Below are 23,058 nucleotides of genomic sequence, written 5' to 3'. Positions count from 1 at the left end.
CTGCTGCTGTTTTCTGTCAGGTGAGATATGGACATTGGGGAAGAGCCGGCAGTCAGTCCTGTCAGACCGTGTTGGTCTTGTCCTGCCACCTGTGCTTTGGCTTGTGTGGAAATAAACATTCACGAGTTCATCCCGATGCCGTTTCTTGGAAAGCAGATGATATCCTGAGAAAAACCAGAAGACGTTTAGGGATATCGTGTTGTGAAGAAGTTTAGGAAAATTGAAATTGTTTTAAGATACACTCCTCTCCTTGAAGTTAGCTGGAGCTTGTGCACTGAGCAAACATGGAAAAGTTCATGTAGATAGTGTATTCTGTGTGCTTTATGTGCATAACACACAGCTGAAGAAGTAAATAAAAATAAATGAAGCGGCACACCCTGATGCCACACTTACAGCTGGGATGTGCCACCCTCAGCCCTTCCAGTTCACTCCATATTGAAATCAGGACTACTACTTTCATGTCCAGAAGAATGACCAGAAACCCATGAGTATCTGAAACAAATCCTTTCTCTTGGCAGCTATTACCCCTTTTTAGCCTCAAATTAAGAGATAAGGCAGAATGCAAACAGGTGCTTCTGAACAGAACTTACTTCTCTTAAACAAGCACTTGTGTGTAGCAGTTTTCCTTAATAAGTTCTGTCAATAGAAATAAAGATGGATTTGTCTTTATGTAGCAAGTATTGGTTAAGCATGTGTTGTAGATGAAGCATATTAGAGATTTGGGCCGAAACAAATAGTACTTCCCTTTTAAGCCTTGTCCCCATCTGTATTACCTCTCGGTTTTCCTATCCTTTTGCACAATATTAAATATACAGAGAAACTGTTTCTCAGTATAAATACCTTTGTAAGGAAACTTAAGTTTCCATTTGAGAGCTTGTGCAAAAATACTGAAGTTCTGCCTGTGCAAAATAATTTCTGCAGCCTTTTATGTTATGACACTTTGGTAGGACTTGATACAAAAGACATTTTAGCATTTGTTAGTTGGAGTTTGTTTATTCAAGACAAAACAGTAACATAAAAAATGAGCCCATATTTTCATCAGGTAAACTGCAGCTCGGGAGGTGCTGTGAGGGGATGGAAGGGGAAAACAACACACAGAGGATGTGTAGAAAATGGTCTCTTATTGTTTCTTCATTCTGGTGCAGTTCTGTGTGAAGTGCTTAGCCCCTTTTGAAGAATCTCTTGGACTCAACTCCTTCATACACGTAGGTCTGTTAAGAAATCAGGAAGGAAAATCAGTGGCTGGAATTGCAAAGTTTCATTTCCCAGATACGGTTCAGAGAGTTTTAAATTTCGGTAGGTGACTTGAGAATTTTCACTAAAGATAAATGAGGTTATTTGGCTTGAAGAAAGTATTTTCTACATCTAGAACAGTTCTTAAAACTTTTTCTGTTCGTTTTATTACAAACTTGTGTGCAAATGGCTTCTTAACTCACCTGAACGAGTTCATCACCCACGATTTCTCTGTATGCTTTAAGTACTTTTCCGTTGTCTTTTCTGGTGAATGTGCCCACAAGTTTATTTCCTTCAAGGTTCCAAGCACCCTGTGATGGTAAAAAAGCCCAAATATTTTGCAACAGTTATGACAGTGATTTGATTTAAAGGCTGTAGAATGCTTGAAAGTGAAAAAAGATTAAAACAGTATAATAATGCTTTTTAGAAAGGCTGTGAAAATGAAATTTTAATAAAACTATTGGTTTATTTAAATGCATAATAGCCAAGCTAGGTTTTTTTTACTGGTCAATACAGCTTATTTTAATTAATTGTATCAACAGAGAAAATTTAATTTCTTACAAATACCCACTCTGCACTCTAGGTGGTGGACTTGAGTATTGGAAAAAGTAAAATTGCAAATCACCTTCATTTTGTCCTGTGAAAATTGCTACTTGCTCTGCTTTTTGGGCTCTCACTGGAACCCTGAGATCCATGTGCAGTGTTGAACCACTAACAGTAAACACTCCCTTGTGCTTTGGTGTATAAGCTGCAAGCATTCCTGAGCAGTCAGGTTCAGTGAAATTTAAAGTAATTCAAAAGTAAAATTTAAATTAAAAACTAGGAAGACAAATTATTCATCTTGAAGCTGCACTTCATTAAGTTATTATCACATAATAAATACTGAATTATGTGGAAAGACTCTTACGGAAAGTTCAGTCCCATCAGCCAGGCTGTACTCAAAGTTCACTCCCAGAGTGAATTCAATCTCTATGTTTCGGAAGTTGCTGGCTTCTTTGACGGTAAATTTGTTCCCATCTTGTTGGATGGTGAGCTTCAGATTATCATGGGCTCCCAGCTTTCTTTTCATCATGCCAATACCTAGAAAAATCAGTTAACATAAATCAGAAAAAAACCTCAAACCTTTAGAGCATCGTATTTGTCCCTTTTTAGTGAATTCTATGTGTCCAAGTGAGTTTATTCCAGCATTCTGGAATAACCCAGAATGACACAAACTTTTGTCTTTCAATTTTCATTGAGACCATATTCACTGGTACACATATAATACAAATCACTGTCTAACTGGAGTGGTTATGTTTATATCCATATAATGCACAGTTTGTACAAACCTAAGGGTGTTAGAATTACTTGAAACAGGCGTTTCTCTGAAATTGAAGAATGATGGTTTCCTCCCCGTGTAATTTTTAAAGTGGTTTAATGCTGTCAAAATAATATTCCAGCTATAAAATTCTGTTTAAAGTTTATCCATTCAAGTTGTCTGAGCCTTTCCCTCAAATCTAGATTTTCTTCTGCTGAAATAAATTTGGAATTAATTAAAGTACTTAAGATTAACACATTGAAATTAAAATCAGAACGTTTCTCAGCATCTTCCCCTCCTGCCCCAGAATGTTTTGAAAACAGATGCAGGGGCAGAACTGCCAAGAGTGAAAGGACAGGCTGCCCGAAGGTAGTTCTCAGACAGTTTGAGTTTGTATTCAGCTGGAGTGGTATTTTTCCTGCAGAAGGGGTTGGAAAAGCAAGCCTTACCCATTGCCTCCATGAACTTCTCATAGTTCTCGTTTCTGTCGATTTTCCAAGTCCCGTCGAATGCCATGGCTGTTCCTGCAGGAGGGCTGCTCTGCAGGGACAAGTCTTTGCAAAGGGAATTTATGTACTGCCTTATCTTCAGAGCAATTTACAGGATGATGTGGCTGAGTAAAGCTCAACAGATGCACTGACCTCTTCAAGGAGAAGTTTCCTGTAGTTTGATCAAATTCCCAGTCCTAACCACACTGTTTGCTCAATCTGCCCCCAGATTGTGACAGTATCTTTATTGCTCATCTCAATTACAAATTGCTAATCTATTTATTCTATCCACCAAGTGCAGTAAAAAATCAGGTGTCTAGTGAAAGTAATAATTAAACTAACAGCATTTCTTGACATTCGTATCCTGGTTGCATCTTCAGCTTGTGGAAGAGTCTTTATGCAACTGGAGGTGATATTATTTACCCAACAAAACAAACACAAATCTCTACTTTTTCCATTATGATTTGGTTGGGGTCTGTTCTGCTCAACATAACAAGTGTGGGGCAGAGGATTTACTGAATGTCTGCAGGTTGTTTCAGAAAACTCTCCTCTTGCTCCCTGTCTAACACTGAGCTGTGAAAATTGGGATGGTAGTGCCTATTCATGTGATCACTTGTTAATATATTTAGTTTAAATTCTCAGCAGCTTCTACAAATTTTCTTCAGTATAACACATTCAGTGGAGAAACCAGCCAGATGGAAGGTGTTCAGGCTGCTTGCTCCGAATGGTGATGAGGGAAGTATTTCACAATGTGCATTTCACAGTAACAGTTAGGTCTCTGTGTGTAGTTTCCACATGAAGTTTTTTTCCACAATTTCATGCAGTTTTTGATCACTTGAATAACTCAAAAAGTGTTTTAGCCCATGCCCTGTGCTGTGCCAATCATGCATGCCCATCTTTACCCTTCAGCCAGCTCATAAAATGGGCAAAGTTCATTCTAAGGGTAAGATTATCTGTTTTTAGTGTGCAGGTGTGTATCTTGACCATTGTAGTTATCACTGTCATTCTTATGTTTTCTGTGTAGTATATATACTTAAACAAAAATACCCAGTGTCAAGTTATAGTTCATCCAAGCTGTTGTTACATAACAAAACTCTCTTTACAGTCTTTGCAGAAAGGTTCTTTCTGGAAGTGGTTGTAGTACAGCTTCTGCTGTATTTCGTAGAAAATTGAGGCCTAAAATGATGGGAGTTGCTCAATATGACAAAACATGACTTTGGTTTTCCACAGGTACTAGGATCATACAATATACACTTCATTTAGAGTTCTTCTGTCTTCCTATAATAGCTGGTTTTCCTTCTAAAATCACAATTAAAATCGGTTTTATAGATTTTTTTTAAATTTTAGTTGGAATATTCCACAGCCCTTTCCCTTCTTCAGTCTCCCTCTTCCTTGTGCGGTTTTCAGAACTACAACATTTTCTTCAATGGTGCACTGAAATCTTGTTTTCTAGTATTGCTGGTTTTATGACAGTTTTGAAAGCTAAGAGTGTGTTCTTGGCTTTGTGGCTTTCTTCAACGTGCCAGCTTCAGAACACTGAAAATGGACAATCTTATTAACTTTGAAGTTTGATCTTTAGATAAGGTAGCTGGGAATAAATTATTAACTTATATGATCATGCCAACCTCATCCTGCCAATCTGTGATCATCATAGCAACCTGTATTGTAATGGCAGTTGACAATGAAGTTCCAAAGATCAGGGTGACAAAAAGGCTTTTGCAGTGGGTTGTATTCATCCTTCTTGTTTCATGGCTTGTATTCGAGTTGTTCTGACTAAAATTAGCTGGGACAGTAGAACTCTTGGGTTGGTTAAGGCTTGGGGCCAGCATAAACATAATGTACTCATGAAAATATTGATTTGTGTAATATTATATAATAAGAGAGATTAATTCCTGATACAACCATGCAGATTGAGTGTGCAGTATTTATGAGTGTTTTCTACTGAATGATTCTTCATTATGTCTTGGGATGGATTGCAAAGGTGGATTCCTTCCTGTGAAGTTTCACTAAGCATTCGAACCCCAATATTCAATTTTATATCGATGTGATAAATAGACAATTCTACACCAGTAAAGCCAATTCAAGAATAACAATGGGTGGCCTAGCAACCAGGAGCCTAACTAATGCCATCTCCTGGATAAATAATTTTAAAGTACATATTGCAGTGAGGTGTTGCATTGCAGCAGGATTAGATCCTACTTGAGCTAGATGTTGTCCCACTCCAGCTGCCTGTTTGCTGAATTTCTGGTTTTATTCTCGTTCAAGGAGAATCTCCTGGATGCTGCTAATGTGAAATCTGTTCAGCAAGAGAATTCAACATTTGAGGATTACCTAGAAATTTTCAGTGAGTATAGATCCATTTGTGTGATTAGTAGTGGGCTGTGAGTCTTAAAACTTACTCTTAACTGTCTGTATACACTGCTTTTTAATTCCTGTGTAATCGTTCTGATCCATAAAGTGCTGCATTTTTGAGAGTTTTTTATTGCAGTGAACCGAAGTGCATGAGTTAATAATAAGATCCAGGTTGAAAAAATCTAGAAGCAAAATTTAGGATTAAAACAGTAACCACGCTGGTATTTATCAGTTATTGTATGCTAAAATCATGCTGTATGTATGAATCCTAGGATTATGTAGAATAATAGAATCTGGCCTTGTTTCAATGAAGAAAGGGTGACAGTGAACAACTGCCAATAAAAATAAGTGTGCTTTTCCAGAAAAGGTTATAAGAATCTCTGAGTATTAGTGCCATTTGACACTTGCCACATAGAGACTGATATGCCAGTTGCCCCATGGGGCTTTTTGTCAGGCTTTTCTAAGGGTAGTTAAATTTTATATCTGAATATTCCTGTATTCCCCAATTTCTTTTTGTTTAGAAAATGAAATGTGATCCTAGGGTGAGGTCAAGTTGTACAGTATTGAAAGTCTGCATTGGTCATTTTGGTTTCTCCAAAATGTGCACTGAACTTTTAGCTCGTTTCAACATAACTTTTTTGCCTATTGTAAAATCTTTCTCTTGGTTATAATATAGTTCCAAACCCCACGAAAGGTTATTGTGATTATCTGGATTAGTGGCTTGAATCTAATTTCATCTGTAAAATAGAGAGCTTCAGAGTTGTTCTGAGTGCAGCATTATAGGAGGAGAGCACCCTGTATGGCTAAGATATTTAAATATTTGTATATGCAAAAGGAAAAGATGGTTTCAGTTTAAAATTCTTTTCTTCTTGTCTCATGTAAAAGCAGAACAGACACCCATGTTCTGCTTCTCTTTTCAGCTCAGAAATGGACTTCTTTGTGACCTTGATTAAATTAACCCCTTTACTTATCTGTAAAATGAACTTTCCTTTCATTAAGAAGCTCTATATTATAAAATAAATTGCCAGGGACTTCATTAACTGCAATAAAAGGATTCTGAATGCCTATACGCAAGTGTATCATGTGTAAGCTACTGCTATGATTTAACCATGGATTTTACTCTTAAAATTTGATTGTGTTAAACAAGAGAAACCTGTGTAAACTTTAGATATTTCAGCCATTTTGCAGCCATTATGAACTTGGGGCATTTTTCAACTGAAATGGTTCTAAAGTTCTCTGTGTGCTAAGAAATGCTACTCTTCTCTGAAGGGTTGAAAAACTCAATGACTGTCAGATTCCATAAGTCTGTCCCTAAAGCTTACTATTGGAACAAACTCAATCATGTGTGTTTTTTCCTAAAAATCTTGAAGGGTGAGGTTTCATGGGAATGTGAAATGCAATAGCTGTCCCTACTGTTACTAAAAATCTGGCTGGAGGTAAGAGCTTTTGTCGTTTCCATTTGTTAATGAGGCATCAGAACTGTACAAGAAGAGAAGGACCTCGTGTAATGTTCGTTCACCTCTTCAATAAAAATGCCCTCACTCAAGGTCGTGTTCTTTCCAGGCCTGGGTAAGAAATGTATCCCAGTGCTCCTTCTGAAAACATGGCCACTTCTCAGAAGGGAATTCACATCTTCAGCAGGCCAGAAAGACTGAGCAGGAGCATGACTGGGGTGGTGAGGGGGTGGAAAGGTGTCCCAGCAGCAAATGGTGACCTGATGTTTGTAGATATGCACAGGCAGTTGTGCAGTTGCACTCATAAATTGCAGTTGGTTCGAGCAAACAGTGCTTGTGTTTTGTGCTGAGCTAAATCTGGCCCTTCATAACTTCTTGAATGAGCCTGCTGTTTGTCAGGGATGTACATACTTCTTGGTTTTGCCTAGAGCTAAAAAAAGTCAAGCCAGAAGTGTTGCTGTGGAGGACCTAATAGGCAAAGAACAGCAATTGCCAAGAAGCCCACTGGTCCAGAATTACTTCCAGGATCAGCAATTTATGCATAATGTGGCTTTGGTTGTCAGAAATCATTTTTTTCCACAGTTTTGGTCAAAGTCACTGGGCTGACTATTTATTTCTCTCTTGCAATTGATACCCCCCAGGAACTGATAGATGGTGGCAGAGGATGAGGATACATCTGTGCAACTCTTGTATTTGCTTGTTCTGCTTTCTGTCAGAAATAAACTGGTTTCTGACAGCTCTCAGGAGGTGCAGCTCCAGTGCTCTCTAGTGGTCAGTAGCACTGAATTATTTTTTGCTGTTTTTAAACAAGAGCTACTTCACTGCTGGGTGCTCGCAGTAGTACTCAGAAGTATCTTGATACTAACAGAGACGTTTTTCTCTTCAGGATTTCTAGGACCTAGAGAAGTTACTATGAAATATAAATTTACAGAAGCAATGGTTTGAATTAGGCATTGAAAATTCCACCTCAATAATATTAATTATAACAAACAGTAAAATTTGACATCATCCTTTTTATTTTAAAAAGCATGAAAACAGTACAAAGAGAAGAATGGAGGAAATAAGTAATAAGCAGCAGTCTGACCACAGAAAATAAGCTGACTCTTATGTTCTCTAGCAGCTGTACAGTAAGTAGGGCTAATGGTTCTCTTAAGTAATGTAACTAGCTTTATTCTAAGAAGTCATAGGACAGTAGCAAGAGAGAACACATAACATTCAGAAGATTTTAATACTGCTTAAAGGCAAAACATAATATACAGAAAAACCCCTTAACCTAGTACAAAAATACTGTGCCCAGAAACTATGTATTTGTTCAGATATTTTTAAAAGGTAGAAGAATACAAATGGACAAACTCAGTGACTAGTGACTGTGATTAAGGTTTTTATTAAACTATAATAGGAATGTATGTTGAAACTATTTACAGTGCATTTCAAACTACATTCTTTAAGAGACACATGCAGGTATCTGCCATGTGAATACAAAGAGGACTCAAATTCTAACTTCAGCTACATCTGTAAGGTACCTTGGGCATCAGTGGGAATAGCTGAACACAGCAAAGAGCAGGTGAGGCAGCTGTCACCAAGGGTAAGGGTTCGGTCCCTCTTTACAGGTAAAAAAAAGGTGGATTTGACCCATTCTTTCGCTTTCTATACAGCTCAACCTAGTTCCCACTGAGGTAAATGGGAATCACATACTTGACTTCAGGTGGGCAGCTGAGCATACATGAGGCCCTGGCATGCCAAGCTCATGCTGTGGAAGTTAGCGGGAACCAGCTATCCCAGAGCATTGTCACATAAATACACATTTATAAACAGCACTACTTCGATAGGAGTTTCTCTATGGAAACAAACTTCCTTCTGTGGAAAAGAAACTTTCCCGTGCAATTTCCATCCACCGCAATGACCAGGATAAAATATCCTGCTGTCACAATTTGCTGCATTTAGCAAACATCACTAATTACCACACCAGATTCTGTGCTGTTTCTTCTTCCTGTCAAAGTCCAAACGAGCCCTTGTTATTTACCATACTCAGGCCAAACTCATTCTGTTATTCAAGCTCTGATGTTCAAGATTATGTTTCAAATTAGTGCAAGCCCCTGAAGAAGTATGGCAGGTACCTGGGAAATAAAGCTGAAACCTTCTGAAATGTAAACTGCATGTGATTTGACATGAAGGAAAGAACTGCAGCATCAGCGCTAAGACTCTGAACTAATACTGCTATATAAATTTGCTTGAAATACGAGGTCTTTATAACACCTTTAAAAACATATTAATTTATCATGAGTGAGGCGATTTTTTTTCCATAAAAAGTCTCTGCTATCTTCTTATGCCTAAGTGGAAGGGACACCTTCCAGATCACTCCTCAGATTTTAAGGGACTAGACCTGACTCTTCATTATCTTTCTGTATAATGGGCTGGAAAATCAGTTACGTGGTAATTTTGACAAACCTTATGTTTGAATTCAGTAAGTGTGCTGAATTTTTCAGTTCATGCCACTTCCAGGAAAAATGCATTGGATTGGAATTAAAAAGTTTATTTTTACATGCGTGCAATTGTCAGGAGGTGATACATTTAATCAGGCTTAGGTGCTCTCTTCTAAGGAGAAAGCAGTTGATCATCAGTGAAATTAATTGTTTCCTTTTATCAGTAGCTCACTTGTACATGTCCTCTGTGAAGATATGAGTAATCTGCTCTTAAGTATAAACTGCTTCTAATTAAAAATTAACACCATCTCCAAAATCAGCATTACATTATTTCCAACCCCCCCCTCCCCCCCAACTGTGTGAGATACTAGAAAACCTAGGCCTTCTACAGCTAATATTGCACGTGTGGCTAACTTATGGGAAAAGAAATGGTACCTACAGCTCAAGAGCCTCACTGTTATTTGGAATTAGAAGAGGTAGGGTTAATCAGTAATTTTGTGCATGTTAATACAAGTAATTGTTTTCAGAACAGAGAAATAAAAGTGTACTTTAGGCATTAAACTGTACTGTGGAGTGAGTTTGAAAGAAAATATGTTCATATCTGACATCAAGTAGGATACTAAAATAGTTGTCTTCATTGAGAGGAGTATTAAGAATTAGTGGGACAACTTCTTGTACCCAGAGACTTAAATACCAAATGTGACAATAGTTTCAATGGATTTAAGGCTGAACTGACAAAGTGATAAACTCCATTTCACCTGGTTTCTTGTGTAAGCCACACTGATTGTTATAGCTAGACAATATAAATTGGGGAGAATGTGTTTGAGAGCTGACTGAAATAATGAGATACACAGCTCCTGATGAAATTAATGACAGCTGCATGGCTGTAATCCACCAGCTGGCTTTGAAAAGGTTGAGTTCTGAAGACAATGAACTTCAAAGCAAGAAACCTGCCTGTAGCCAGGCTAGGTTTGGGGTTTTTTTCCATATTGTCCCCTATCTACATTATGAAAGGAAGGAGCAGTTTCTGCAAGTGACTCACACAAAGCTATGACACAGAACCAGCACACTCTGATTTTGCCTTCAGGCAGAGTAAAACACTATGCAAAAGCTTTGAACTTCATGAAACATAGCACTCTATGCTTTCAAGGTTCTTAAACCAGTAGTTTAAAGGCTTTGGTTTTGTAGAAATATATACAGATACAGGTGTGTTATGATATTTAAATGTTTATGTAGTAGGAACTGTATTTATATGTATATTCCAACATTTATAGTGGAAGAGATTGTGTGGGATAAATGTGTACAGATATGTAATTAAATATATGCACATACTGTATAACTCTTTAAGTGAACCTTTTAAAAAAAGGTAACATCATGCCCTTTTTTTCAAGTCAAAGGTATGAATCCAGCACTCCTTTGTAGCATTTATAAATTTAGTTGTAATAAAGCTTTGCTGAACACACAATATGGCGAAGAAATACTGGAATATTAATGTCAAAGTTACTTCACTACACTGATATCATCATAGTTATGTTGTCACCATGAATTACTAACCTCAACCATAATAGCAAGAATACACCTTTATATACATATATTTTATTCCTATTTATATTAAATATGTATCTCATCAGTTAGCATAATAATTATATTTCAGTATCTCAAGCACTCAAGGAAAAGACTATACAAGGACTATGCAAATCCTGAAGCAAAGTTTTCTATTTATGAAAAAGTACCTAAAAACCTTTTTTTGGGGGCTTGTGTTGGGGTGGGCAGGCTGCTGTCATCTGCATACTGTGTATGCATAGAAATACACATGTGGATCACTGCAAAACAGTAGTCCTGGAATTCTTAATGAGTGTTGAAATCCTTTTTTTTTTTTTTTAATTTTGGGGGACAGAATAAGGAGACATTCTTCTGCAGAAAAATGTTTTCAAATTCACAGCTGCAATAATTTATTATTGGTGCTCACTAGAGAAGTTTGAGACAGGACTTAATCAGTGACAAATAATTTAGGTTGGCAGAAATGCTGCTGACTGTCAGAATACCTTATTCTACATATAAAAAAATATCAACTCTGTAACTCAATATCATCAAATATTTTGAAACCTTTGCTTCATCTTTTCTTAGCTTCTGGTATAGTTTATCTAAATGACAACGGGGGAATTTTCCCTGTCTTTCTGACCAGCTCTTACAAGTTGGGGTTGACAATCTCCTGGGAAGATGAATTTATTGCAATTTCCAACTAGAATTTCCTGCATTACTGTGATAGAACTAAGTTCCCACACTTTAAAGTGCAATGCCAAATGTGCTACTTTTGCCAAATACAATTGCTGATTTTAACTAAAAAAAAAGATTATTACAGATTAAAAAAACTGGAACATTTTGTGTGTTTCTGTGCAGCCAAAGTTACATGTACTGCTACTGCATTTTAGACTGCTGACATTCATCTCCTTGTCCTGTCTACCGAAAGAAGAGTACTCTCCTTGTATTCCTCTTTTGGGATTTGTCCAGTGTGTATTTTTTCTTTAATTGGTTCCCAATTTGAAACCATTTTTATTAATCATCTTCATTTAAATAATACACCAATTTTTTTTTTTTACTAGTGCAAGTTCATTGATTTATTACTTTTCAGAATGTTAATGCCTCACATACAAATGGCAAATCCCTGTAGCATTCTTGGCTATTTTTGCTTTTGGTATTATTCTTTTCCTATTTCTTTAAGACACTATGATTAGTCATTTTTAACTAATGTTAAAAATGACTTTTAAGAGATGTTATCATAAAACTTTTTTCTAAGTGGTCATAGCCAAAGTAACACTGGCCTGAAGAATCAGTCATGGATGGTCACCAGGAATGTGCCATTCCTGCATCATTCTGATTCAGCTTTTCACCTCTTGCTCTTGCAGTCATTCTCTTCTGTCTGTGATTCAGTCTCTTGGTTAGATGATGTTAAAATCAACTTCCAAATAATGTTAAAAACAGCATACAAAATCAATCCTGTTTTGTTTCCGTTTCTCTGGACGCTTCTTGCAGCTATGGGAGCTGTTCTTCCATGGCAGCCTGTCAGTTACGTTGGAACGTTTCATCAGTCTTCAAGCAGTTTCCATCGGTCACGGATAACTATGACACTTCTTCCACAAAACTCCTAAAACCCCCATTGCCTAGTAATTCACAGGGGTCTTAGAATTTCTTCAGTTGGAATAACACATTTGCTAAGACATCCATCTAATATGGAAAAAACCCAAACCCTACTGAGTGCACAGATTTTGGGGCTTTTTACCTCAGAGCCCAGTTCTGCTTTCTGAAAGAGGTTAGCAATAGTTTATGTTGGAGTAGGCTCCCCTGAGTGAGTCCCAATTTTATCTCTGAACCTCTGGAAAGAGAACAGGCAAGACTGCTCAATAAGTTTATAACATAACATAGCAAGATGGGAAGAGAGAGAGAGAAAAGGTGCAAAATGCAGTAGTCTTTCAGATACTGGCCACAACATGATCACTAAACAATTATGTACATCTGTAAAGCGACAGGCTCTCAGGCACAGTCAGTGCCTGCACCAGTACCTTCTTTTGGGGTAGGGTAGCAAAAACTGCCCTTGCAGGTCTTTTTCCATCTCAGTCAGATGTAGTAAAAGAAACATACTGTCTTCAGATAATCTCAGCATCTACATGGTCATGCTATATCTTGAAATGTGGAAAAATAATACAGCAGTGGCAAAACGTAAGCCAAATCCGTACAGTGTTCAGCAAAACGCAGTACTCCCCTACTACTGTGTCTCCTACGGGAACTTAAGCTGTGGCGGTTAAAGCAGCGGCTCAGTTCCGTTTGCCTTGATTGCTTTCTCCGTTAATCAGGTTCTTCTCCTGCTGCTCAGCTAAGGCTTGCCATTTCTGCCTGTTTTTTCTGCAGCCATCCAGCAAAGGGGAGCAGGCCTCTGACACGTGTGTTAGGGCCTGAAATAAATCGAGAACATGGAAAACAGATTGCATTCAGTTTTTAATTAAAAATGGAGAATGAAACACATCTTTTGTATTTTTTCAGATTTCTGAATTTAGGGGAAAGACCTGTAGATCATTAACTGCACTGGTTACCTAACACAAGAGCTGGGTGCAGTTTGGACTAGGATCACTTGGTAACTGTAAATCTAAGAACAGTGCATATTTCAGAGTAAATAATTCCAGTTTTTCTGGTCTTTTCTTAAATGGAAAGGTAAAGCTCTCCCCTAACCGGAAGAAGTATAGATATTCAGGCTCTAGAACTGTGGGCATTCAAGCCTGCTCAGGTGCTCTGTTAAAGAGTTTTCTGTTCGTCCAGTCTGTACCTTTGCAGTGACACTCAGTCTTCTTTCAGTGGCTTACCTCTTGCTGGAGACAGTTTTCTGAGGCTTCAAAGCAAAGGCTGCCTTGTTTTCCTGACAGGTTCTACAGCACAGAAACACTTGATTTTCAGGGACAGCAGCTAATAACTCCCACTCCTTTCTCTATCCCTGTTTCCTTTCAACTGGTGAATGTACAGTCTTTTTAGAAAAGTTTATTGGGTAAGAGGGAAAAATTCAAGTAATCATCTGGTTCCTCCTACTGGAGGATTCTTAAGAGTTTGGTTATTTATTCATCTCCTTTCTTTTTCTCGCCTCAGTACCTGTAAAATACTTGCTACAGTTCAAATAAACAGACTTTAATGTTGTACTGGTTAAAAAAAAAAAAGAAGATCAGAAATCATGTTGTGTTTCACACTATATTTGACCAAGCAGCTTCTCATACAGTTTGTGACCAGGACAAAAAAGCATTTCAGTGAATTGTGTCATGCAGTGCTTTGGTGTGTGATAAAAGAGAAGGAAAAAAATGGGATGGGAAGTGTTAAACTTGGGTAAATTTCCTATAAATACCGTATCAATTTTTGTATGAAGAATTCTGAATTCTTTAAAAGTTTTAAACAACACTTTTTTTGTCAATGCACTACCTGGATACCATTCTTTTCCCAGAGGTCAAAGCCTTAGTTTTGTGACTTTCCCTGATAATCCAGAATATAACCCTGGGATGTAACACCAATTGCACAGAGCACAGCAATTACTACTAGGTTTAAAAAAATTGTAACAAAATACATTAATCAGACAAATATACAACCAATTATAAATACTAAAATAATAATTTCTTCAACATAATAATGAACCATATGTAATATAAGATAAAAAATATTTTTTAAACAAAGGGGCTGGATGATTTGCATTCTGATTTTAAATCTGTGTCTACCAGCGAGCAGCTCTGGTTTTAGAGATTTGCTGTTCTTCCTTAGGCACCATACCTCATACAGCTGCAAACAAACTGCATCTATAAATCCAACCTGCATGCTGGGAATTTTGTTTTTCTTCTCTCTGTTCATTAGATCCTGCAGATAAGAAGTAAACAAGTTCTGTGTTTAAATGCATTAAATAAAAAACCCAACCAGAACCAAAGAGAGAGTCTGGAATTAAAAAGTAGCACCTTAAACAGCACAGCAAGCTCAGCAGGGTATCCCTGCAGGTTTTACAATGAAGGGAATTGGACTGCATAACTTCCCACAGGAGATAGGTTTGGATTGACAGAGCCCAAATAACCAGACAAACAGGCAAACTTACTGGGTTTGGATCGCTGCAAATAGGTACCAATTTAGGAATGTATTTCCTAGCGAATTTAACAATACTGACTTAAAGAAGATAATACTGCCTGTTCTTCTGGTTCAGAGATAATGACACTATTGGTGTTTTGGAACCACAGAAACTGACTACTAGGAAGACAGGCAAGGAGCTGGTCCTGTATTGTGGTCAGTGGGAGGAAGTTTAAGTGCTGTTTATGAAAGTCATTTTGCAAGAAGTGATTCTGCCACTTACCGTGGGTTCTATGTTGAGTTCCTTCCGCTCTTTATCTCCTTGATCAAAGAACTCAGTAGCCACAAGCTCAGCAATCTGTAAGATATTTCACTCATTGAGAACTCGAAGTTTGCTTGCTACCTACAAACAAGACTGGTTCCTATCTCCCCTTAGGATATATCATATTAGCCCCCCCCCCACATTGTGAGACTCCAGCTCTGCATTCCACCACTGCCTTTGCAATAATGACTGGGTGGAGGAAATAAACTTTTATGGAGTTGGCATTTAGGAAATCTTAAAAATTAAGCACATACCCGTTGCTGAACTGGCCATGGTTTGGTTATAGCTGATAAGTCACAAGCAGTCATCAGCATTGCTCTGTAGAACAAACAGAGAGGGATAAATTACTGTACGGTGAAATGTATGTAGCCACCAAGTCAAGTAATCGGTAAAATAGAACATCGAATTTAAAGGAACATCCAAGTCAGAAAAACAAGTGAAATTAAAGCTAAGTTATAAATGTAACTCCACATGCTATTTAACAAAGGTTATTATACAGGTTGCACCTTGGTAATTCTGACCCAGGGAATTCAGTGACAGCTTGTACAGGCCCAGAACACGCAGACCTGCTGGGTTTAGTGAAGTTCACAGCAACATGGCACAGGAAATTGGGTATCCAATAATATTAACTGACTTCTTGATCATTCTGCTTTTACTTACAAAAATAGCTCCTTTTGTGAGGGGTCTTCCCAGTTAAACTGCTTCTTCCTTAGAAGTTCAAAAAATTCTCCTCTCCTCCTTTAAAAGAAGTTAAAATAAAAGATTTTGCACTGTGCTGACACAATCTTAATATCCAGCAGTGACTATCCAGCCCAACTTTCCTCTGACTTACTTTATGTATAGTGCCAGGTCTGTGGCAAGAATGGCTTGTTTTATCATTTTCAGTGTGGCCTTGTATTCTTCGATGGAAAGACTGCTGAGAATCTGATTTCCCTTTACAAAAAAAAAGCCCAAAACAGTGCTATCAGTAAAATGGGCAACAGCACGCTAGTTTGCTAAAGCATCTCTAAGTTACCAAATCATTATGAGTTGCTTGCTGATATCTGAGGTCATTCTTTTACCCTGCTTCCTTTTGCAGATTCCCTAGTTTAAAAATAAAATTTCCAGTCTTCTTGAGTAATGGCAGAAAGCCGCACAGCAGCAACATCATCACTGACTATTACAAAATGAAACGGCAAGCAGAGCAACATCAAAGCCTTCAAGTCCCTTTCATTCATTAAAATTAGATTTGTCACTGGCTGCATCACAGCTTCTCTTTCCTCTTCCTTCCCCTCCCTGAAGCAGAGGAATTCTAACAGATTCCCATACCTGCCCATGCACCTCTAGTAAATGAAAATATTTTCCTTTTATGAAGCACCATAAATAACAAGCTATTAAATAGAAATATAAGCTTAGCAGCCTCCTGTTAAGCCAAAGCACTACAGAGCTGGTGAAATGGAACTTGCCTCTGTTGTTTTTCCATATTTGCCTACCTGACTAGGAAAGGATCATTACAATACAAAGGATGCCAGAAGTACCACAACCTGTCGTACAAAAGGAGCAGTCCTTTGAAGGGATTGTGCATGCTAAATCACCAGTCTTCAGAATTATAGCATCAAATCATAACAGCATCAAACAAGAAGAATGTAGTTTTGTTTGCGTATTTACTTAACTTAGGTTTGGCTTCACTTTGGAATGTCAACATGAGCGGTGTTTGGTTTGGTCTCATGAGGGCTGCTTTGTGTATATGTAGACTGGAATGTTTTTTGAAAGGAGAGGAAGGACTTGGGTTTGTTAGGTGGTTCATAAGAGGTCATGAAAATGGCAGCAAAGCCTTTTGTTTCCTTTGGTCCAAGGAAGCAGGTACTAAAAACGATGTTAGCAAGGCTTCCCTTATCAGGCAGCACTTCGAAAGCTTTGGTGGCACTCAGCAACAGAACTGTAATTTCCATGTTGCTGCATTTGCTTTCTTTACCCAAAAAGGAATAAAGAGCACTTAAGAACATATAAGGGTGGGATTCTATCCAGAAGCTAAAAATAGAAAGCAAAACAGTTTCCTTCAGCATACACAGGAATGTGGCACTCACTGGACTATTCAGGATCATAAGGCATTGATCAAAATGATGGTGCTCCATGATTGAGTGGCAATACAGCTGAGCCAGAGGATGTTCGCTTCTGAGGAGGAAAAGGATGGAGAAATCAAATTAGACAAACCTATTAGTGATGCAGAAATAACTTCCCTTTTAACATCCTCTTTGTAGGAATATGGGTAAAAAGATAATGCTGTTCCTTTGTCAGAGCACTGACAACTCTGGTTTTCTGCCTTCTGTTACCTGTAGAGACCAGCTGCATGCAAGGAGTGAGAATGTAATGCAAGGTTTTATAAAGAGTGAAAATTCTTGTATGAAAAGCAAAGGCAACATGAAGAGTTCATTCACAAACAAGAGTTTAGGAGACAGTTTTGGTTTCTGTAACATGTTCTTAAACACCTGCCTGGCATATTTAGTCATCTCATCTACTGAGCTTGTAAGTAACAATGCAAACCTAATAGGAAACCCACTGATACCAATGGAAAAATTCCTTTTTTTTTTACGGTGCTGGGCCCAAAATGTTGATCAAGTAATTTCCTAGGGTTAGTAACAGTACTGGTGTTTCATCACCACTATCTTCATGACTGATGTACTGCAACATCGTCACCTGCCCTTTGCCCGGGGTAAAATCCAAAAGGGAAACTGCTTAAAGGCCAATAGAGATGTTGGCTGTACTACAGGCATTGAAAAAAAGCAGGAAACCAATTGTGCAGGTGCAGAACTTAAAAATACCTTAGCGCAGCACTAAGTACCTTATTCTAGAAAATAGAATTTGCTGTTTGAGTAGCTGTAGACAAAGTACAGAAATTCCTCCTCTCTTGAGGATTTCCAAATTCTCCCTGTCCCTCGTTAAATAATACAGTTCTTGGTTTTTGCTGCTCTGTCTTGATTTTCAACCCCTGGTCCCACATTGCTCATGTCATTTCTTCAACTAAATCTGGATTCTTTTGGAAGTCTGTTTTGCTGATGATCCCGGACCTAATACTCTATTTATAATCTGACCCACAAACGCTTAATCATGTAAGAAGTTCTTTTTTAGCATATAATTCCATGAGATTTTCTGTATGGTTAAGGACCATTCACTTAGTGGCTGCACAATTGGGTCCCTGTGTGAGTGAGTGCACAAAGACTCAAAAGTCCTAAGAGGAGACTCTGGGGATTTAAGCACAAAAATGTGGCAAGAAAGATGGAAAGACAAACAAAAACACATAAGGGGATATTAAAGGATGCAAGCCTCTGAGGAATATGGGCTGACTGCCCAGCACCTCCTCTGAGACCACCACAAAAGGGGTGTAGAGAAAATGTGTGTTTCTGCAAGGAAACAAATTGCAGGATGGTGCCAACATATGCTGGGTGAAATTCCCATTGAATTAAGTGAGATGCATATTGTGTCTCCTAGAGTTTATCCTGGCTGGAGAGAAAAATATGTGAGAAATCTCATAGGTTATCTTCCCAAGTACTGCTCCAAACTAGAGCTTGCTCAGCACTCACAGACCCTGGCTGGGGCTGGAAATAAATTCAGGTCCAACTTCTGTAGTGAGACTTCTGTCAAACCCCCACACCAGGCCGAAGGACACCATGGCTTTCTGAGCACAGGAGTTTGGTTAACACAGCTTTCTGTGCTTCCTACTTTACATGTGGGATTGGAAGAAAAAGAAAATAACCCCCCCTGCATATCTATTGGAAGGCCTTCAAGCACTTCCTTTCTGTAACTTCTACTGCCAGGACAATTTCAATTTTTGAAACCCTGCTGCTTAAGAAAAGAATCACACACTGCTTCAAAGGAAGAAACAAAAGGGATCTGTTCCTAGAAATAAAAACTTTTGTATTTAGATTAAAAAAAAAAAAATCATGGAACTTTCTATTGAAAAAGGAATTATTAAACTGTAACTATCTCAGCTTTACAGCATGTGTAAATGTTACATTTTGCTGTCTATGACACTTTCCCAGGACATTTTTGAGAGGAGATGACGCATCTCCAGATGTCTTCCAGGAAATTTATTTTTAAATAAATAAAGCAAAAAATAGCTAACTAGTTCAGATCACTGCAAAGCTACACTTACTGCTGGAATCCTCTATTACCAAGCTAGAAAAAGGTTACTCTTTCAATTTTGTGGAGTTTGCTTTTTCTTTACCCATCAGTCAGTGTTACGCCAAACATATAAATCTGGAATTTCTGCTTCACGTTACTGATCTTCTACCTTTCAGTATTCTGTGCCACAAACAAGCTTTTCCTTCCCTCCTATCTCACTTTACACATAGTGAGAATAGCAGACCACTTCTTCACAGGTCACTTCAAAACCATTCTCCAGCTCTACCAGAAAAAGATACAAGCACACATTTCTGGATATCTTTTCCCCATCTCTGGTCAGACCAGGACACACTGCTGTATCACGGGAATCACATTAAACCATGCTTTAACTCAACCGAAGACTTGTATTTTGTTATTTGAAGTGATACCAAATTCACTGGATTGGGCAGATTCGAAACTACTAATAAATTTTAAAAAACCCAGTATCTTTAGATAAAAATTAAAATATGGGGAAATTTTAGACTTGTTCAGTTACTTCATTTTGATAACTTCAAACAAAAATATTTTGTTTAGTAAAAATATTTTTTCAATGTTTTAAACATATTTTGTGTCTTTTCATTGTAAAGGCTTTTCTGTAATTCCAGGTTGGATCAAAGTTAGAGGGTACAAATAACCCCAAATCAATGCAAAGCAGCCATACATTTTTAATGTGATTTTAACCATGTAACTTATTCTAAACAGCTTAGAATTCTGGAAAAATGTGTCTAAGCCACGAGTAAAACAATCTGAGTTCAAAATGGTGGGGAGACACCTCTGTATCAGAGGGCTGCACATCTCTGTGCTGTGTTGGCCCGGACAAGACAGGGAACAGCTGGGTTAGGCAGGGAGCGATCTCAAAAGCTGCACAAGCTGTCCCTTGGAAGCTGTGGCCTTCTGCTGTCATTTTATGGGAAACGGGGGAGGGGACTTTGGGAATGGGAGCAGGAGGACATGTCCCTGCACAGCAAAGAATTCACTTCATCTGCCATCGTAGTTAGTCAGCAACTGAGTCTGTGCATCTTTGCTTGGAACTTGTGAATGGTTCTGCCTGTTCTTGCACTTTCTGCTTGGTAAAAACCAGCTCCTTTGCACAGCCCCACCTCATCAAAGCAATCAGGTTGTACCTAATTTAGCTCTGTGCTTGTTTTTGTTCACTCACTTGTTTTTGACTTCTCTCAAACCCACTTACCTTTGTATGTAAGAGTTGTTCACTCCCCTGTGATCCAGATCATGGCTCAGAGTTGCTATCAGCAAAGCCAGTGTTTCTAAGTCAGTCAGTTTGCTCTGTAAGCAAAGAGTAATGCCAGAAGCGAGTTGGGGATTTATTTTGTACAATGTGTTTTACAGCTGCTTTCTAAATAATGAAAGCTGTTCTTAGTACAGTCAAAAGACAACTCAGTTTGGAAATGATTGATTTTATGTTTCTCCCAGGAAGATGTGTCTCCCAATGCTTGCCTTTCCCCTCAAACTAGAAAAAAATTGAGTTATGTTCAATGCTGTTCAGACTCCAGAATCTAGGACATGAGAATTAGCAGGGAGAGAATCCAGTGTAGTTAAGAATAAACAATTTATGGAAATTGCAGTGGAGACTGTCAGGATTCCAAAAATAGCAGGCAAACTATCAGGATCATCAGAGATTGCTCGACCGCACACTGAGCAAAACTACCATGTCCATTCCAACAGAGAAGGAAGATGGATGTCCTTCCCTTGGTCTCTTTCAGCACCTTTTGTCATTTTCATTAGTGAGACAAAGATTTGAGAGGAAAGAAACGTCTCTTCCTCATTGCTATTGGGTTTTGGCCAACAAAGGGGATTTATTTATGCTCTCAGAAGTGCTTACTCTAAAGCAGTGCAAACCAACTAGTAACAACTGTCTGTAATCAAACTGAACAAGCACGTTTATTCAGAATGAACAGAAACATTCTGTTTCCTACAAGAATATAAAAACAAAACCTAAAGACATGTTTTGAAAGAATGTAGAATCAATATCTTACTTGAGGATCATCTAGCTCTGATCAGAATGATTAGGTTGTTTTTTAAATTAATAGGTGTCTTTTTAAGTGGAAGGTTAAAAATTTGTTCAAAAGCATTGGAATAAACATTTAAGTATTTATTTCTATATTTTTATGTTCTGTTGTTTATCTAAAGCGGTACTCATTTCTGCATTTCATCTTTTGTTCAATATTTTAAGGAAACATCCTGAAAATGGGTCAGGCTTTTCTTCTCCACCTTTTTGACTTGCTTGTAGCACAAGCATTAACTTTGCAAAAGGTCATAACAGTGTACATGCCTTATTTGAGATATTCCCAATCGGGAACATCCAGATAACCATTTCCAGAGGATTTAACTGAAAGGGGGTACAAAACAACATCGGAGCAGTCTCACAAACCAAGCCCTCATAGCCAGAACTCTTCAGCAGAAGATTCCACTGGCAATACCATAGAATCATGAACATCTTACTAACGTGACAATCAGAGCTGTGCATCATTAGAGAATTTGTCTTAATAGAGGAACTGAAAATGTACCTGAATTTTCCCAGATTTCAGAGCAGCAAACATACACTGTGCTGTGTTAAAGGCGTGTCTCCAATTGTGATAAGCAACATTCTTCCGATAATTTTTCTTCACACTTAAAATCCATCTGCAGAGAACCTTTAAGAAACAGCATCACATAGATGTGTTTTCATAAGAAGAACAGACTTCTAATACATTCAAACTTTCTTAATCCCACTTGGAAACTCTTTTACTGAAAAAAAAATCCATTTAACTCAACTTGTAACTGTGAACGTAGATAAGAACAGGCTTACAACCACTAGTGCAGCTTCTCATTGAGTATTTAATACTTGTGGGTTTGGGTTTTATTGCTAATAGCTACATGTCAATGTCAGAAGCAGTGCTGTTAATTCAGAAACTGAGGTATGTTGAGCTAACTGGGAGAGAGAAATCCTTGTTTATAATGACATATTTGATAGAGAAAATTTATTTGGTTAGTTATTGAATCCTCTTAAGATCTGTTTTGAAAATTAACAGGCAGCTTTTCCCTCCTATCAGCTTGTCAAAACCCAAGTGGAATTGGACTTTGGAAAGCAAGTAAGTATGATAGAAAGATGATTATACTGCTAGGTAGTTTCTTTTTTGTGCAGGAGGAAAGCATGTCTTGGACGTTTTACTCAACAGTATTAGAAACTGTGGGTTATAATTATATATACATACACATACATATACACATTTTTCCTGCCTTTTTTTGTTGTACAGAAGTGACAGGTATGAAGGTCAGGTAGTAATTTGATGTGGGGACATATTCCTTAAGGTTGTTGACCTTACTACAGAGGTGAAGCTAAATACTGGAATATTCAAGAGATCAGACTAGCTATTACTGTACTCCTTTTGGCCCTTGAACACTGCTAATCTAAATTGGTCTATAAACCGCTGATCTAGAAAATAAATACATGTTTTCTTTAACTAATGGGTTTGCCCATGAAGCTCTACAAATTAATCTTGCATTTTGATATGAATTTTGATGGTTTTGTTGAAAAGGTTATAAAGCAAAATTAAAGTATTTAAAAATGAAGGTTTCTACAAATAGATATTGTGTGCACTGAGGGGAAGAGGCTGAAGAGATTTTCTGTTTTACCTGTCTTGATCACCTCTGACAGATGTATTGCTAGAAACCTTCAGGGAAATTCCCACAGCCCACCTAAATTATCTGTTTCAGTCTTTCCTATCTCTGTAACTATAAAGTTCCCCCTAATCTCTAATCTATTCTTTTG

General features: G+C 37.9%; 2 protein-coding genes and 1 long non-coding RNA gene across 11 annotated transcripts in view; 1 reads left to right on the top strand and 2 right to left on the bottom strand.

Annotated features, from left to right (window-relative positions):
• The window catches only part of LOC108446133, a 115,400-nt gene continuing 92,342 nt past the window's right edge, over positions 1–23,058 (top strand). For both annotated transcript variants that reach the window (XR_001861250.1, XR_001861258.1), the window contains exons 1-2: positions 1–20; positions 5,284–5,362. This is a non-coding gene — a long non-coding RNA (uncharacterized LOC108446133). The remainder of the gene's footprint in view (positions 21–5,283; positions 5,363–23,058) is intronic.
• Positions 1,001–5,273, bottom strand: FABP2 (fatty acid binding protein 2). Its single transcript, XM_008632315.2, has 4 exons — positions 2,980–5,273; positions 2,141–2,313; positions 1,437–1,544; positions 1,001–1,211 (listed from the first exon to the last, which is right to left on the bottom strand). Exons 1-4 carry the CDS (start codon positions 3,044–3,046, stop codon positions 1,161–1,163), a joined length of 399 nt encoding a protein of 132 aa, XP_008630537.1. The 5' UTR covers positions 3,047–5,273; the 3' UTR covers positions 1,001–1,160.
• The window catches only part of PDE5A (phosphodiesterase 5A), a 106,988-nt gene continuing 91,747 nt past the window's right edge, over positions 7,818–23,058 (bottom strand). For all 8 annotated transcript variants that reach the window (XM_008632048.2, XM_017731362.1, XM_017731412.1 and 5 more), the window contains 9 exons: positions 21,815–21,940; positions 20,479–20,573; positions 17,216–17,303; positions 15,982–16,082; positions 15,810–15,887; positions 15,404–15,467; positions 15,111–15,185; positions 14,546–14,629; positions 7,818–13,197 (listed from right to left, as the gene is read on the bottom strand). In XM_008632048.2, the coding sequence (XP_008630270.1) occupies positions 13,060–13,197; positions 14,546–14,629; positions 15,111–15,185; positions 15,404–15,467; positions 15,810–15,887; positions 15,982–16,082; positions 17,216–17,303; positions 20,479–20,573; positions 21,815–21,940 (849 nt within the window). In that variant the 3' untranslated portion in view covers positions 7,818–13,059. The remainder of the gene's footprint in view (positions 13,198–14,545; positions 14,630–15,110; positions 15,186–15,403; positions 15,468–15,809; positions 15,888–15,981; positions 16,083–17,215; positions 17,304–20,478; positions 20,574–21,814; positions 21,941–23,058) is intronic.

Source organism: Corvus brachyrhynchos, unplaced genomic scaffold, assembly GCF_000691975.1.
Source record: "Corvus brachyrhynchos isolate BGI_N302 unplaced genomic scaffold, ASM69197v1 scaffold20, whole genome shotgun sequence".
NCBI classification, from domain to species: domain Eukaryota; kingdom Metazoa; phylum Chordata; class Aves; order Passeriformes; family Corvidae; genus Corvus; species Corvus brachyrhynchos.
This window is presented reverse-complemented; position numbering and strand designations above follow the sequence as displayed.